General features: G+C 43.0%; 1 protein-coding gene across 2 annotated transcripts in view; it reads left to right on the top strand.

Moving 5' to 3' along the window:
• SHISA6 (shisa family member 6) overlaps positions 1–18,070 on the top strand; it is a 262,124-nt gene that overhangs the window by 234,905 nt on the left and 9,149 nt on the right. Inside the window, exon 4 of one of the 2 annotated variants that reach the window (XM_002695848.4) lies at positions 14,735–14,791. The exons of the other annotated variant lie outside the window; for it this stretch is intronic. Within the exon in view, the coding sequence (XP_002695894.2) occupies positions 14,735–14,791 (57 nt within the window). The remainder of the gene's footprint in view (positions 1–14,734; positions 14,792–18,070) is intronic. 2 annotated transcript variants of the gene reach the window in all.

An 18,070-nucleotide genomic window follows, 5' to 3' on the forward strand; every position in this document is an offset into this window, starting at 1 on the left:
GAGCCATCAGGGAGGCCCTAAGAGATTAGATAGAGTAGTACATGCAAAGAACTTAGTCCCTTTACGAAGTCGTTTACATTTATGACACTGGCATTCATCAACGGCTCCATGATCTTCCCCATCCTATAAATGCTTTTTTTTGTTTGTTTTTCATTTTATTCCAGCCCCTGGCATCAAGAAGATCCCCTAGAGAAGGAAATGTCAACCCACTCCAGTATTCTGGCCTGGGAAATTTCGTGGACAGAGGAACCTGGCAGTCTATAGTCCACGGGGTCCTAAAGAGTCAGACACAACACAGTGATTAAAATAAAAACAAGAGAACCTAGACCCCCCTAGAAACTCCATCCAGCTCTGCAACTGATGCTGCAGATGAATCTCTGCTTGCTTGTTCTAGCAAGACAGCAGCACAGGGTAGAGTTAAAGGACACTGTGTTTCGATTCTGTAGATGTGAGCTTAAATCTGGGGTCAGCCACATATATTCTGTGCCATCCTGGGCAACTCCGTGCCACCAATGAAATGTGAATGACCTCATAGAATAATGCGAGGTTTCAGTGACATGATACTTGTCAGTTAGCACTGTAAGTGCCTGACGCAACAAATGGTAAATGATAGGGAAAAGGTGATTGTCTTTGCCCAATCCAGTAAGACTCCATTTATACTGGGAATTTTAACAATGCCAGTGTGGTTTCTTGGGCCAGGCATGAGGCTTAAAATGTCCTCCAGTCGGTATTGTAACTTAGAGAGCAAATGTGTCGATTAAAAATGGACAATGGAATATTACTCAGCCATAAAGAAGAATGAAGTTGAGTCATGTGTAGTGGTGTGGATGAACTCGGGGTCTGTCATACAGAGTAAAGTAAGCCAGAAAGAGAAACACAAACATTGTATATTAACGCATATATGTAGCGTCTAGAAAAACGGTGCAGGTGACCCTATTTTCAGGGCAGGAATAGAGTCAAAGATGTGGGGGATGGACATGTGGACATGGAGGTGGAGGGGGGAGGCTGGGATGAATGGGAGACGGGACTGACATGTAGCCACTACCATGTGTGGAACAGGCCGCTAGTGGGGAGCTGCTGCACAGCACGGGGGGCTCAGCTCTGTGCTCTGCAATGACCTAGGGGGCTGGGATAAGGGAGCGGACGGAGGCTCCAGAGCGAGGGGATATATGTATATTTGTAGCTGATTCACATTGTCATATGGCAGAAACTAACACAGCATTGTAAAGCAATTATACCCTTTTTTTTAATTAAAAAAAATTAAAATACAGACCCAGATCACACACACAAAAACGGCACTTCATAAAGGGAAATACAGCTCCATGTCAGGTACACTCATGGCTCACAGTAGTTACAGGATGCAGATCCTCCAGTGACCTACTTTTTCTTCGGGATATTTTGGGGTGTCCCCACAGACTACAGGCCCTCTAAATATCAGTCATCCCTCTGTTCTAGTTATTTCAACTGGAGTCACCTTTTGCAATACTGAGCTGCTTTGTATCACCCAGGAGACATGCTGGGTGCCTAGAACAAGCTCAGGAAATTTTAGGACGGGGTGCCTACAGCTGGGGGTGAGGAGAATCTGGAATTTGCCATTCAGTCTCCCAGCAATCGTAGCGCCCCCTTAGGAAGCCCACCTGATGGGCCAGCTTGGCCCAGTATCAGAGGCTAAGACTGTCCCACTCTCCCCTAGAGCCACCGCATCACATACCTGGAGCTCATACCCTATCCCGCTCCAGGTAACCCCATGGCATCCAGGGTTGACTTCCCGTGGGTATGATTCAAATAGCTCTGGGGGATGCGCTCCAGTCTTTATTACCAGGTGGACCATCAGTCCGCTGGAGTCGGACTCCTTCTCACGGTGATGTGACCATAACTGCTAGCAGAGCACACCACTCAGGTGTCTCCAGGCCTGGATGAACCGGAGTTCTCCTGGAAAAACAGATCCCAGCAGGTGTCAGGCAGCTCTCCCGCGGAGCCCCACATTTGTCTTTTTAAGTGACTTTGGCAGAAGACACATTGTTTTCCTGTGTGGCATGACAACCCGTGTTTTCAGGCAGCAATGAAAATGACAATTGTTGCCAGACATGGAGAAGCAGAGCAGGGGTAGGAGCTGATATGAAGCCAGACTCCAGGGGTGGGACTCCCCGGAGGAGACCCCGAATCAAAGCCTCTGAAGAGGAGGAAAGAATGACACAGGCATGGATGACCTCGTGGTGTCATTGGCAACCAACCAGTTGTCTTGGGAGGAATTCCACCTTCGGACACTGTGACTCACAGGCCTGCCTCTCTGCATTGACCTTACCATGCCACCAAAATGATGAGCATCGTGCTGGGGTGCATCAGAATGGCGACTAATCCTCAAGAAGAAGCGTGAAATGTGGGCTGGATTTGAGGTGGGGAGGCAAGGGTGCCTTATTCCTCCACACACACTCATATTCAGACGCGTACAAAATATTGCAGCCCACACGCTTGGCTACGGGCCCAGAAAATCTGCCACTCTGAGCCGAAGAAGGGAGAAAGGAGGACAGGCGATCAAATCTCATCGCCAAGGCCTCTTGCCCATTCTCCGCCACTTCAAGAGAGGATTCACTGACACTTCCATTCATCATTCTGCGAATTGTACAAGCGTCCCCCTCCACCCCGGGGGCCCAGCCTGGGGGAGGACTGTGTTAAAGTAAACACAAAAGAAGTACAATCCCTCTCCACCTCCAGCAAGGTTCAACATATTCACAGCTGCGTAGAAGTGCCCTGCCTGCAGAAGTATTTAATCGTCTTGGAAAGAGGGAAAGAACGCTACAGAGAAGTGAAAAAGCAAAATGATATGCAATTCGGCACCAAAAGCAAGTGGGTGTGGCCAGAAAGGCTCCTGCACTGCGGGGCCTGAGGACGACTTTATGCAGATGAAACTGGAGTTTTATCATCAAGGATTGGGAGGGTTTGGAGGAAGAGCGGAGCGAAAGAGTGATCTAGGTGGAAGACATTTCTGTGGGGGTTTTTTTTGTGTGTGTTTTATTTTTTGTTTGTTTGTTTTGATGTGGACCATTTTTAAAGTCTTTGTTGAATTTGTTACAATATTGCTTCTTCTTCTTCTTTTTTTAAATGGTTTGCTTCTCTGGCTGTGAGGCACGTGGGAATCTTAGCTCCCGGACCAGGGATCGAACTTGTACTCCCTGCAATGGAAGGCGAAGCCTTAACCACTGGACTGCCAGGGAAGTGCCAGGTAGAAGATGTTTTTGAGGTGCTGATGTGGGTTGGGAATAGTGGAGAGGAAACCAGTCAATAGAATTCACTGGTTTGTTGGGTGAGATGAAATAGGCCTAAATCATGGGCAGCTCTGAAAATGCAGTGATATCTCCTGCATTTTTCAAAATGTGGTCCAGATTCCAGTTGCAGATGCAGGAAGCTTTCAAAAAAGCTAATTCCTCTGGCCTGTCTCAGGTCACCTAACTCATAATTTATGGGATGAGAGAAGGGCTCAATTTTTTTTAATGGATTCCAGATCACTCTTAGGTATAGCAGTTCAAAGGTCTTTGCTGTTAGGCATCTAAGCTTTAGTCTATTGGTAGTTTGTAATACTTAGAGGCTAAAGGCCAGGGTGAAATTGGCATTGAAGAAAGACTAGCCTACTTGGCCATAATAAAGAATGGAATTTTGCCATTTGCCGCAATGTGGATGGACTTGGAGGGCATTATGCTAAGTGAAATAAGTCAGACAGAGAAAGATAAATACTGTATGATACTGCTTATATGTGGCATCCAAAAAATACAACAAACTAGTGAATAGAACGTAACAGAAGCGTACTCACGGATACAGAGAACTTAGTGCTTACAGTGGGGAGGTGGAGAGGGGCAAGATAGGGGTGGGGGAATGGGAGATACAAACCATTGGGTACAGTATGGACTCAAGGATATATTGTACAACATAGGGGAATATAGCCAATATTTCATAATAACTGTAAATGGAAAGTAACCTTTTAAAATTGTATAAAACTCATTTTTGAAAAAAGAAAAATATCGTATATTAACACATATATATGGAATCTAGAAAGATGGGGCTGATGAACCTGGGGCTTCTCTGGTGGCTCAGTGGTAAAGAATCGCCTGCAATGCAGCAGATGTAGATTCAATCCCTGGGTCGGGAAGATCTCCTGGAGAAGGAAATGGCAACCCACTCCAGTATTCTTGCCTGGGAATGACATGGACAGAGGAGACTGGTGGGCTGCAGTCCATGTGATCACAAGAGTCAGACAGGACTTAGCAACTTCACCACCACCATCGCTGATGAATCTATCTGCAGGGCAGCAATGGAGATGCAGACCTAGAGAACAGGTTTGTGGATACGGTGGGGGAAGGAGAGGGTGGGATGAACTGGGAGAGTAGCATGGAAACATATACATTACTGTATGTAAAATAGATAACCAGTGGGGATTTGCGGTATGATGCAAGGAGTACAGGTCTGGTGCTCTGTGACAACCTAGAGGGGTGGGGAAGGGTGGGAGGTAGGAAAGAGGTTCGAGATGGAGGGGACATATGTATACCTGTGGCTGATTCACGTTGATATACGGCAGAGACCAACACAATAGTATAAAGCAATTATCCTCCAATTAAAAATAAACAAATTAAAAAAAAAAGACTATTCTAGCAGTAGCGCACAAGGTGGATCCATAGGGGCAAAGATTGGAGGCAGGGAGGAAATCTCACCCAGGGTGCGGTGATGAGACCCGAGATATGAGGGTCTATAACCAACATGCATATTATCTCTTTGTTATGTATTCTCAGGATCCCATTGCTCACATTGCTTGGGTACTATTCATACCCTGCAACCTTCCTGTGACTCACTAAACAGAAATTACTGTTGCTACATCTCTCATTGAATTCATACCAGAAATGTCCAACACCAAGCAAATCACCCTTTTCTTTCACCTTCTCCCCCTTCCAACCATGCGTGTAAGCAAGCATACAAACACAGAACTGCAAACACACACGTGTAAGCACACAGTTGATTTGCTCCCCAGAGAAAACGAGCCACTCTCCTTAGCAGCTAAACCAGACACCAATGGGGGGAAACTCATTCTGCCAGCTCCAGAAACTTCCATGGCTGCAGAGGCCAGGCGGCTGCAGAATCTTCTGATTCTAAGCGGCCTGTTCACCACAGATGGTCCACATCAATGCTCTCAGTGGGCAGAGGGCTCCGCCTTGCTTCTTGGCTTCCTTCAGGCAGCCTTGGAGCTCTGATGGAGATTGTTTTGTCACTTTGTGGTCTTGTCAGCATATCGATCTGTGAGTCCTAAGCGCTAATTAATTGTTATGTTATCCAGCTCGATTCATCAGAAGGCCGATGGCCCTGACTGGGCACTGTGCCAAGGCCCAGGACTCCCTGAGGAGGAGGGACAGGGGAGACCAGTAATTGAGGGAGTGGAGATGTGATCTGTGGATAAGTCCAAGGGGAGATAGGATGCCTGTTCTAACAGACTATATACGCGTCGCTGCAGAGAGGATGCTCCAGACTGATTTCTGGAATCGTTAGCCTTCCTACTCTCAATCCTTAAGGAAATCAACCTGAAACAGTCATTAGAAGGACTGATGCTGAAGCTGAAGCTCCAATACTCTGGCCACCTGATGCAAAGACCAGACTCATTGGAAAAGACCCGACTCATTGGAAAAGACCCTGATGCTGGGAAAGATTGAGGGCAGGAGGAGAAATGGGCAGCAGAGGATGAGGTTGTTGGATGGCATCACTGATTCAATGAACATGAGTTTGAGCAAGCTCCAGGAGATGGTGAAGGACAGGGGAGCCTGGTGTGCTGCAGTCCCTGGGGTTGCCAAGAGTCGAACATGACTTATCGACTGAACAACAACTCTTTGTACGTCACAAGTTCTGCCTTTGACCCTTCCATATTAACACCGAGCTGCCCACACACCCCACAACTCCATATTATCTAGAGCAACATCTGCCCACCTCCTCCCACCCCCTCGCCCTCCACCGTCTTCAAGATGTATTCATAATAGAGTAGCACTGGTCACAGTGAGTGAGTGCATCTGTGTTGGACAGTTTTTCCATTTAACCCACACACACACACACACACACACACAAATAGTACACAGATTTAACAAAATTCCTATCAACATCTCCACAAGATTTTTTTAAGATACAGACAAATTATTCTAAAAGGTATACAGAAAGGCAAAAAAAAAAAAACAACCCTAGAATAGTTAAAACACCTTTTAAAAGGAGAAATAGGACTTCTCTGGTGGTACGATAGATAAGAATCCACCTGCCAATGCAGGGGACATGGGTTCAATCCCTGGACTGGGAAGATTTCACATTATGTGGGACAGAGTCCACGCTCTATGACCCGCATAGAGCCCGTGATCCACAGCCACTTAGCCCGCATGCTGCAACTACTGAGCCTGTGCTCTGCAACAAGAGAAGCCACTGTGATGGAGCCCAAGCGCTGCAAGTGGAGAGGAGCACCCGCGCCCTGCAACCAGGGAAAGCACACGGAGCAAAGAATACCCAGCACATACAAAAATAAATAAATAAACATTTTAGAAAAGGAAAAATAAAGCGGAAGCGATCGGTCTACTCAACTCAAGAAATATCATGTAGCCACAGGAAGCAAGACTATCTGGTTATTGGTAGAGGAACGGACATGTAGCTCAATGGAACAGAAGACAAAACCCAGAAGTAGGCCCACACAAACATGTCCAGCTGATTTTTTGACAAATGTGTAAAAGCAATTATATGGAGGAAAGGAGTATTTTCAAATACAATGCTGAAGCAACTGGACATCGGATAGCAAGCAAAAAGACAAACAACAAAACCCCTCAACTTGAGTCTCATACCTTTCATAGAAATTAATGCCGAATGGTTCATGGACTTAAATGTAAACATGAAACTATATAACATCTAGAAAGAAAGGAGAAAAATCTTCTGACCTAGGGCTAGAAAATGATGTTTTAGACTTGGCACTAAAAGCACAATCCATCAAAGAAAAAAAATTGACAAATTAGACTTCATCAAAATGTAAAGTTTTGTTCTGCAAAAGACTCAGTTAAAAGGATGACAAGATAGGCTTCAGTCAGGGAGAAAATATTTACAAACCATATATCCTACAGATAACTATCATCTGCCATATAAAAAGAATTCTCAAAATTTAACAGGAAAAATGTAAACAATCTGATTAGAAAGTAAGCAAAAGTAATCAAGAGACGTTTCATTGAAGAAGATAAACAAATGAAAAATAAGCACATGAAAAGATGTTTAACATCATTAGTCATTAGAGAAATGCAAATTAAAACCACAGTGAGATATCACTCCATAACTATCATGGTTAAGAATGGCTAAGATAGAAAACAGTGACAACACCAAATGCTGGCAAGGATGTGGAGGAACTGGAGCACTCACTCACTGCTGGTGGAATGTAAAATGGTACAGCCATTCTGGAAAACAGTTTGGTAGATTCTTAAAAACAAACAAACAAGCCATGCAGTTACTAAACAATTAACAACTGCACTTCTAAGCATTTATCCCAGATAAGAGAAGACCTAGACACAAAGACCTTCACGTGAATGTTTACAGCAGCTCTATTCATAATCTCAGAAAGCTGAAAAGAATCCAGATGTCCTTCAACAGTTGAACAGTTGGTACTGTGGTACATCTACACCATGGAATATTTACTACTGAGAAATAAAAAGGAATGAAGTATTGATGCATTCCTGAATGTGCCTCCAGAGAATTATGCTTGACAAAAAAAAAATCCAGTCTCAAAGACTACATACTGTATGAATCCATTCATAGCAGTCTTGAAATGACAAAATTAGAAATGATGGATAGGTTAATGGTTGCCAAACTTCCCTGGTGCCTCAGAGAATAAAGAGTCTGCCTGCAATGTGGAAAACCTGGGTTTGATATCTGAGTGGGGAAGAACCCCTGGAGAAGGGCATGGCAACCCACTCCAGTATTCTTGCCTGGAGAATCCCCAAGGATAGAGGAGCCTGGTAGGCTACGGTCCATGAGGGTCACAAAGAGTCATATATGACTGAGCGACTTCAATTTCACTTCAGTGGTTGCCAGGGGCTAGTGCGGGGGTGGATGCAGGAAGGAAGTGGATGTGGCAACATGAGGAATTTACCTAGTGATGGAAACCTTCCATATCTTGACTGTATCCATGTCAATATTCTGATAGAGTACTATATTTTTGCAAAATGTTACTACTGGGGAAACTGGCTAAACAATATACAAAACATCTGTGTTGTCTGTGAATCAACAATGATTGTAAGTTTTAGATTTTTTATTTATTTATCTGGCAGCATTGGGTTTTATTTCATGGCATGTGAACTCTTAGTTGTGGCGTGTGGGATCTAGTTCCCTGACCAGGCATCAAACCCAGACCCCCTGCACTGGGAGCTCGGAGTCTTAGCCACTGGGCCACCAGAGAAGTCCCTTAAAATTTTAATTTTAGAAAACAGTACAGTAAAGGCAACATTTATTTTGCTTATAAATCTCCAATTTGGGCAGGGCTCAGTGGGTATGGGGGATTTAGGTGGCTCAGATGGTAAAGCATCTGCCTACAATGTGGGAGACCCAGGTTCAATCCCTGGGTTGGGAATATCCTCTGGAGAAGGAAATGGCAACCGACTCCAGTACTCTTGCCTGGAAAATCCCATGGACGGAGGAGTGTTGTAGGCTACAGTCCATGGGGTTGCAAAGAATCGGACACGACTGAGCAACTTCACTTCACTTCACTTCACTGGGTATAGTTCGTCTCTGACCCACTTGTGTTAACCTGGACACCTATGAGGCTGAGGGCTGGAATCATCTGAAGTCTTCCTCACTCACGCATCTGGAAGTTGATGCTGGTTATTGATGGAAACCTTAGGCCAGCCTCTGAAGTCAGATTTTGCACATGGTCTGGACTTCTTCACAATATGGTGGCTGGGATTGAAGTGTGAGTATTGAAAGAGTGAGCGAGGTGAAGCCTTATCATCTTCTGCAGCCTAGCTCTGGGAGGCATGCGGTGTTATTTCTGCTGCACCATGCTCATTGAGGAAGTCAGGAGCGCCCTCCAGTTTCAAGAAAAAGAATATATTCTATCCAGTGGGGGAATGGGAAGGTTTCAGGAGAGTGTGTGGGACAAGAAATATAATGTCACCATTTTTTTTTTTAATAAAATATGATGCGGCACCGTCTCTGAAGACTGACTTTCTCTCTTCCAAATCGACAAGACTGGCCATAGCTACCTAGCTTAAAAGTCATGTGTCCAGCCATGCAGAGAGACCACATCTCTCTTTTTTAATGGTTCCTGATTTCTGGAGAAGGAGCTCCAATGGGCCCAAGTGAGTCAAGTATTCATACCTAGCCAAATTAACCATGACCTAGAGTTTGAGCCATGTGGAGGGCAGTCATATCATACACATGCATGTATAATAGGAAGATGAGGATATGACAGTAGAAGGAAGGACAATTTTTCTGAGCCAGGAGGACTCACGTTTCACCATCAAGGCAACCCAGAACACACCAAAGCACATAGGTAAATTTTCTTAAAATTATGCTCTTGTCAAGAGACAAGGATAAAATAACATGACACAGAAAGGTTAGATACAAAAGGATGGGCAAAGTTTATCAGGCAAATGCAAACAAAGAGAAAGCTGGGTTGGCAATATAAATATCAGATCAAGCAGACGTACAGGCAAAAAAAAAAAAAAAAGGCATTAAATAGGACAGAAAGGGTTCTTTAATGTTGATAAAGGGTACAAGCCACAAAGAAGACATAAGCACCATGAGGTTTTTTTGTGCTGAACAAGATAACTGTGAAATATGTAAAACCAGGACTATAACAGATGCAGACAGAAAATGACAGGAACTCAACGATAGTGGGGGCTTCCCTGGTAGCTCAGTTGGTATAGAATCTGCCTGCAGTGCAGGAGACCCCAGTTCAATTTCTGGGTTGGGAAGATCCGCTGGAGAAGGGATAGGCTGCCCACTCCAGTATTCTTGGGCTTCCCTTGTGGCTCAGCTGGTAAAGAATCCTCCTGTAATGCAGGAGACCTGGGTTCGATCCCTGGGTTGGGAACATCCCCTGGAGAAGGGAAAGGCTGCCGACCTCAGTATTCTGGCCTGGAGAATTTCATGGACTGTATAGTCCATGGGGTCACAAAGAGTCGGACACGACTGAGCGACTTTCACTTTCACTTCCAACAATAGTGGAAGAGTGGAGATACCACCCTCAGTCTTTGACAGACTAAGTAGGCAAAGAATGAGTTAGGGTAGAGAGGAGCTGAATAATATATTTCATATGTCTGATTTAATAGATATATGTCAATTTTATACTCTATGAGAAGAAAATAATACCTTTTCTTAAAGAATTCAGGAAACATTCACAAAAATTGATCATATATTAGCCCACAAAGGAAACCTAAGTGAAGTCTCCAAGGCAGAAATTGTACAGGCTCCATTCTCTGGCCGCAATACAATAAAACAGAAAATTAACGGCAAAAGTTCAAACTGACAAACCCAAACACTTTGAAATTTAACAACTCTGCTACAGAAATCTTGGGTCAGAGAGAAAAATCAAAGCTGTAATTACAGATCATTTAGGGCTTAACAGCAATAAGAACATTGCATATCAGCACTCATGGGATTGTGTCAGAGACAAATTCAGAGCTAGAGACCCGATATTGTTGATAGAAAAGAGTAAAAATAAACAGACAAAAGATTCAAGCTCGAAAATTAGAAAAGAATAACGAACCAAACCAAAGAAAATTAGGAGGCAGAAATGAACAGATCCAAAAGCATAAAATAAAGATATGAAGGGATAAAAAGCTCTGATATGTAAAGAAGTAGTTATTTGAAAAAGAAGAATGATGGGAATACATTGATGATCCGAAAAATATTAAGACAGGATGTTGAGACTGAGAAAAGAAATATAGTTTCCTGTATGGAGATTTTCTGAGAGTATGTTACACTTTTAAGCTAATAAAGTTTCAAATGTTCAATGGACTTATAAAAAATGGAAATTACAAACTGAAATTGGAATTAGAAAATGTGAAGGAATCAATATGTAAGGAAAATGTTGCCAAGCCTGAGAGGCAGAGTACATAAGGATGTGGGCTCTCGTACCAGCCTGCCTGGACTTGAATCCCAGTTTCACCTGTTTGGCAAATTGTTCAGCCTCTGCAAACCTCAGTCTCCTTAACACTAAATCTGTGATGATAACAACGTCTATCTCTCAAAGTTGTTGTTGTGAAGTCAGTAAAATGACAAGCCAATTCCCTACCACTGTGCAAACCAGACTCCCCAAAGGATAGCAGGCATTTTTCTTATTGCACTCTTTCAAACTTCCAAAGAACACATCTTTCATATGCGCTATTAATACTTCCAAGGCATACAGAAAGATGAACAAGTGCACTTGATTTTACAGAAGCGTTATCTCGATACAAAAAGCCCTGCCATGTTCGCACAAAAGTGCAAATTTTCTTTATGAATACATAGGAATTAAATAAGATGGGATCCAATGTTGTAAGGAAAGAATGAGGCACAAAAATGAAATAATGTATTTCCTAGGAATAGACGAATAGTTCAATAGGAAGCAGTCCACTAACCCACTTCATCACATCACAAGGCAACTGTCATTGTGTTGACCAAGAAACGCCATTTTTAATTATTTGCCTAAAGAAGTAAGACATGGACAAAGAGCTGTGTTCAAGGTTGTTTGGTGTAAATTTATTGAACTTTAAATAATCTAAATACACATTAATAAGGGAATGTTTATGTATATATATATGTATATAAATATTATGTTTAAGTCATATGTAGAAATACACTATAGGTTATTCTATAGAAAGGGCTATTGTGAAACTATATAAAATATTTCAGACTATTTGAAAACATGAAAATATATTCAAGATATGTTGTCCATTGAGTATAAAAGAAACTGATTAAAAATAGAAAATACTTACATATGTGGAAACTACACATATTTATCTTTGTGTGTATATATGTATATGTACATGTATGTATGAACATTAAGGGTTGTTTCTTTTGTTACTGTAAAAATGGTACAGGGAATAATAACCTTATGCATTTGTTGTTTAATGAAACTGTAATGATCAAATCACCATATTTTTCTCTATTTTAAGCACCATAATCTGATTCTCACTTGTGCAAATGAAAAATGCAAATTGCTATTCATTGCGATTTAAGTTTGGGTGTGTATATGTGTGTATGTAATAGTAATAGTAATGTAGTAATACATTAGTAATGTATTGGGGGAGGGAAACAAAAGAAAAGATAACAAAATATCATGACTATTTTACGATGGTTTAATTTTCTACCTCTGTAGATGCTTTTGCTTAATTTCAGTATGTGAAAAAAAATCAAATGTTAGCAAAATACCTGAAGTGAGATTCAAACAAAAGGAAAAGCCCTGCCCTTGTAAACAAACTATCTAAATTCAAGACATTTATCCTGTTTGTAAACTCATGTGTAAAAAAAAAAAAAAGATAATTACTTCAAATAAGATATTTGAGGGGTTTTTCACAGTGTCTGGAAATCAGCAAGTCAATAATATATCAATATTGATATATTGCAATGAAAATCATTGCAAAGATTAGTTTTTAAAGGTATATGAAAGTGTTTAGCACATAGCCTGGGGCATAGCTGGGTACCAGGAATTATTAAATGAACCTGAATCATCTCCCTTTCCTAGAAACACCTGGATTCTTAAATGGAAGATTAGAAGTGCTTCTCTCTGGGACTTCCCTGGTGATCCAGTGGTTAGGATTCCATGCTTCCAATGCAGGGGGTGCAGGTTCAATCCCTAGTCAGGGAACTAAGATCCCACATGCTGTTCAATGCAGCCAAAACTTTTTTAAAAAGTGAGAAAAAAAGAAGTATTTCTCTCTGCCACTCTCCACTGTTTAATCTGAGTTCTCTCATTACTTGCAACTGCTTTATTTGCTGCTGCCATATTGTTTAAAAACAAATAAATAAATGACAATAACAACAAAAAACAGTGAAGTTGGTTTTCTCCTCGCCTCCAGAGGACAAGCAGAACAAACTACCCTTTATCTCTCCTCCTGGATTCTCTCTTCTTGGTTAAAATCCAGATCCAGGGTAGAACTGGTTCAGTGTCTGTCAAATAGTTTTTCCTTGGAAATAACTTAATATTCTGCTTTGAGAAGGTAGAGGGTCTTTGTGTGAGAAATGGTGGCTTCCTGCCCCAAACTATATTCCACTGGATAGAGTCCTCAAAGACCTTGCTCTGAACCAAAGGAATGATATAAATAATTCCATTGGTATGGGAAATTTTGTCTGGTGGTAGTACATAAGACGGTTTGTCTTGGAAATAGCTAGAGACTAGAACTAAGAGAAATCTGGAAAAAAGATATACTGTGGGCCTGGATTTAGGAGGTTGCCATATGAGGAGAATTTGGGCATTCACTGGATGGATATGGAAGATGAAGGGAGGGAAATGGTGAATGAGACCTGAAGTTTTGCTTTAGCTTTCCAATCCCATGGAACATTAGTACCATGGACAGGGCTTGAGCAGCAGAGAATAACATGATGAGCTCCCTTTAGGATGCAATGGTTTGGGTTAAGAGCAGGAATTTCATGGTGACAGACATAAGCAGCTTAAAATCTAACCCCACAGACCAGATAGATCTCAGGTCAGAGGTGTAGACTTGAAACCTCTCAACTTGGGTAAGAAGATAGACCCGAGCCTCATGACATGCTAGTATTTAGAGAATTAAAGAGAAAAGGGGATCTAGTGAAAGAGCTTAAGGATGAGTAACAAGAGGGTATAATGCCAAAGATACGAAAGATGATTTCATCCAGGAAATGGAAGCAAATCCAGACCTAAGAGGATGGCAGGGCTGTGACCCATGGTTTAGATAAACTCAAGCTAAGCCCTCATGCCTCCTCCTTCCTTTGCTTTGGTTGAAATAAGATGCACATACCAACAAAAAGCAAACATACAATGTTGAACTGAAGCAATAATACTATATTGAACTGTGCTTTGGTGGTAAGCCAAATCTTCATTCAGTTTTAGAAGCCCTGAACTCCTGACTTTAGCAACTATGACTCTATTCATTGTGTGGCTTGTTCAATCAATGTGGACTTTTGCATTAATTAAAACCAATGCTTTTGAAATAGCGGGCTGTGTCACTTATAGGCAGGACAGCGACCAGGATCCAGGACTCTGGATCCCAGGCAGTAGGTAGTTCATGTCAGCTTACTACCTCTCAGGACACACCCAGATACTTGTGTATAAAGACCCGGGACAAATTCAAGCTCTATAAGATGCAAGCACCTTACATTAGGGCATCCCTTTCCTGGCCAACCATGCCTGAACACCCTCCTCCCCCAAAAAAGATCTACTTCCTCTGCTCAGTTCTCTATCCCATGTATGCATATTTGCCAAATGTCCCCTAGTCTCCATTCTTCTCCTCCTCCACCCCAACAAAGCTTCTGATGCTGGTCAGCCAGATCTACAGGTGTAGGTGGGTTGCCGTGATGACAGAGGAAGCCCTAATGCAGAAAAAGAGAAACAGAAGCATCAGAGGAAGGACCCTGCCTTGTTTCTAGGGTATGCAAAGGCCTGAGTTTCTTGGAAGTGCTTCCTTTGACTCAGAGAAGCATAGCAGAGGTCAACAGAGGTGCTGCTGTGTTGAAGAGACTACACAATTCCTGAACTCTTCTTTAAAAAATTTTTTTCTGTGATTTTCAGGTGATCATCAGTATAACCATCCGATTTTAAGCAGCGCTACCCAGACCCCTACACATGGTGAGAGATGATTGAGAGCGTTCTGCATTCCATCCTCATCCCAAGTGGCTCCATCCTAGCTACTGATGCCGATTACGGCATCAAGCATGGTCACTGGCTCACTGAAGCTAGGGTGGTGTAAGGAGCCGGGTATCCGCCCTCTTCTAGGGCCACAGTGACTCACTCTCACTTTTAGATCATTGCCCCCCTAATGTCTGTCTCTGATATCAAAGTGATCTTCTGCCATGAAAGGGGAAGAGAAAGCCCCTTTCTTAATCCATTTCATTTACAATCTTGATCACTTCTTGCAGCCATAAATTTCATGTGTCCACAGCAAGGAGTGAACACTCTTCTTTGCCCAGGGCTACTTGTGGTGCCATTTAGGAATGACATGAGAGTGGAAAACTCTATCGATCCTCCCCCAAACTAATTAAGATTGGATAAAACTCAAAACCAAACTGGATGACTTGAGCTTTAGCTCCCAACAGAGGAAGAACCTGAAAGCTGCAGAGCGTGTGTGTGTCAGCAAAGTGCCAAAGAGTTACAAAACCATGTTTCCCTCTTACGTGTTAACATCCTCCCGTCAGATCACAACTTATCATTTGGAACTGCAGTGAAAAACTATTTTCGGTGCATGCTTAAAACTTGATAGAACACAAGACAGCCATGTAAATTATGAGCTATCAGTCATTCTTCTGTCTTTGCTGCTAAAAAATGAAAACATCACTAAATTTTAGTGAGAGAGAAACTCAAAACAAAGATAAATTCTGCAGCTCACCTGGCAGAGAGATCTACACCTCTCATGTCAGACTATGCTCTGTTTCTGCAGCAGAATTTGGAGAACAAAAGTGAACTATCTTGAGGTCCCCCTCCAGTGCTAGGCTCCTAATGAAAATATGTGATGAAAGCAACAGTTTAATAAGGTGTTTCAAGTTGCAGGGTCTAGGAAAAAGTAGAACTGGGGGAAGTCAGACTGATCACACTGATCAGCTAAAAGAAGCTGGTACCACCAGTGATGTTGACAGTAGGAATAGGAAGAAGGGTTCAGCTAAGAAGTATTTGGGAGAAAGAATTGGGAAGTCTTAGTTACTAACTCAATATGGCTGATAAGAGTCAATTATGAGTGAAATGGAGAGTCACGATCAATGAGAGGATGAAAGGTCTTATGAAAGCAATCTAAGAAATCAGGAAAGCAGCCAGTGTTGCTGGTAGGATGGAGCTGTGGATGGTGAGTTTGGATCCGGACATCGAGAGCTGGATATGACTATAGGATCTGCAAGGAAAATCATTCAATAAGGCAGTTAGAAATACAGACATGAAGTCTGGAGGGAGATAACAGCCGAAGATGTAAGTTATGCTTTGGAAGCAGCAACAGAAGTCTTGGGAGTAGGGGCAATCTGTGCGAGAAGGCTGAAAGAGAAAAGCAGAAGGCAGAAGCAGAAAGCCTGGGGGACACCCATGGTGATGAAGCAGCAGCAGGAAGAGGATCCAGAAAAGGCAAGCGAGGATGTCTGCTTGCTCAGTATCATTCTGAAAGACTAACTCTGAGTTGATATTCCCCAGAAGAAGCCTACACAAGCACAGCCTCCTGAATACAAATGGAGGAACCAATCTTTTTGGGGTTTTTTGCCTTTATTTAATTTACTTTTGCCTTTTCATACTGTTCATGGGGTTCTCAAGGACAGAGTGACTGCTGAAGTGGTTTGCCATTCCCTTCCTCCAGTGAACCACAGTCTGTCAGTCAGAACTCTCCACCATAACCCATCTGTCCTGAGTGGCCCTGCATGGCAGGGCTCATGGTTTCACTGAGTTACTCAAAGCTGTGATCCATGTGAAATTTTATTTATTGATTTATTGCTTTTTAATTGGAGGATAATCTTTATAGTGTTGTGTTGGTTTCTGCCATACAACAATGAGAATCAGACATAGTTTTATATATATATATATGCCTTAATTATATATATCTCCCTCTTGATACTAACACATACATACAGAATATAGAAAAACAGTATTGATGAACCTATTTTCAGGGAAGGAATGGAGATGCAGATGAAGAGAATGGACTTAAGGAGGAACCTTCCTTTCCTCTTCCTCTTCCTGTCTTCTTTTGGCACCTGATGTGAGAAGCTTGAGGATAGATGAGACCCAGTACCTGTACTTGAACAACTCGCAGCTCAGTGGAAGCAGGGTTTTCCCTTCATTCCTTCCTTGGATGTTTCACTTTTCCCAGGAGCTGGCAGAGCAACTCTCAAGAGAGGAGGCGGCCTGTGTCTACTTGATTAGCCAACGGGCATTAACTGAATTCTTATTTTGGGCCAAGCACTGTGAAGGCATCAGAAAAACTGGAAAGCAAAACTTCTGCTGTCAAGGAGATGGCAATCTTTGGAGATCAACAAGACCAGCTAGAGTCAGATGATGAGAGACCACACAGACACTAAACTGGGTGGAACTGACCAGAAGAGCAACAGGGGCTTGAAGACCAGATACCACTCTGGGCTGAAAAGATGTCATATTGTCACAGCAAAGAGTCTTAAGGGAGGGGAGAATTTGGATAGAGGAAGAGTAAGGAAACAATTGTGAGAGGAGAGACAGCGTGAGCAAGGGGGCAGAGGCAATCAATCACGGTGGAGGCAGAAAGCAAGGAAGGGTTGGCCTTGGCTCCATGGCAGGTTTTGGAGAACAGTGAGGGGTAAGAATATCCAGCAACGTTGCATTTGGAAGTGGGTGAGCTGCGTGATGCCCTCAGTAGAAGAAAGATGCCCACAAGCAGAGGAAGTTCGTTCTTCTCGAGCATGGCCCAAAGTGAAGACACAAGAGCTAAGGGGCTGGTAGCTCCTGCCCAGCTCTGGATAGCAGTGCTCCTGGCTCGCTACCCACTCCACTCCCTGGCACCAGCCTCATTCATGCAAGGGAGGCTCTTTCTGTACAGCATGTCCTGATCACCCAGGGATGTAGAGCATTCCCCCACCCCCTCACATATGTACTGAGCTGGCGTGAATACCTGATCATTGGTTGGGCTTCCCTGGCTCCATCCCCAGAGTTGAGGGTACCATGAGGGCGGGAAAGGATAGAGAAGCCAGGAGTTCCCTGTATTGAGATTGTCCTTGAACAAAGCCTAGAAGAGTTTCTGTTTGTCTCAAGGTTCATAGCATTCCCTTTGCTGGGGATGGGGAACCACAGTCCTCTGATACACTTGTCCAAAGTTAGAGTCTGCCCCTACTTGGGAGTCCCAAACCAGAAGGGATGATTCGAGAGCCACCCAGCTGCCTCATTTCTGGGAACGGTACCACTGTTTCTCCA

This window comes from Bos taurus, chromosome 19 (genome assembly GCF_002263795.3).
Source record: "Bos taurus isolate L1 Dominette 01449 registration number 42190680 breed Hereford chromosome 19, ARS-UCD2.0, whole genome shotgun sequence".
Classification (NCBI taxonomy): domain Eukaryota; kingdom Metazoa; phylum Chordata; class Mammalia; order Artiodactyla; family Bovidae; genus Bos; species Bos taurus.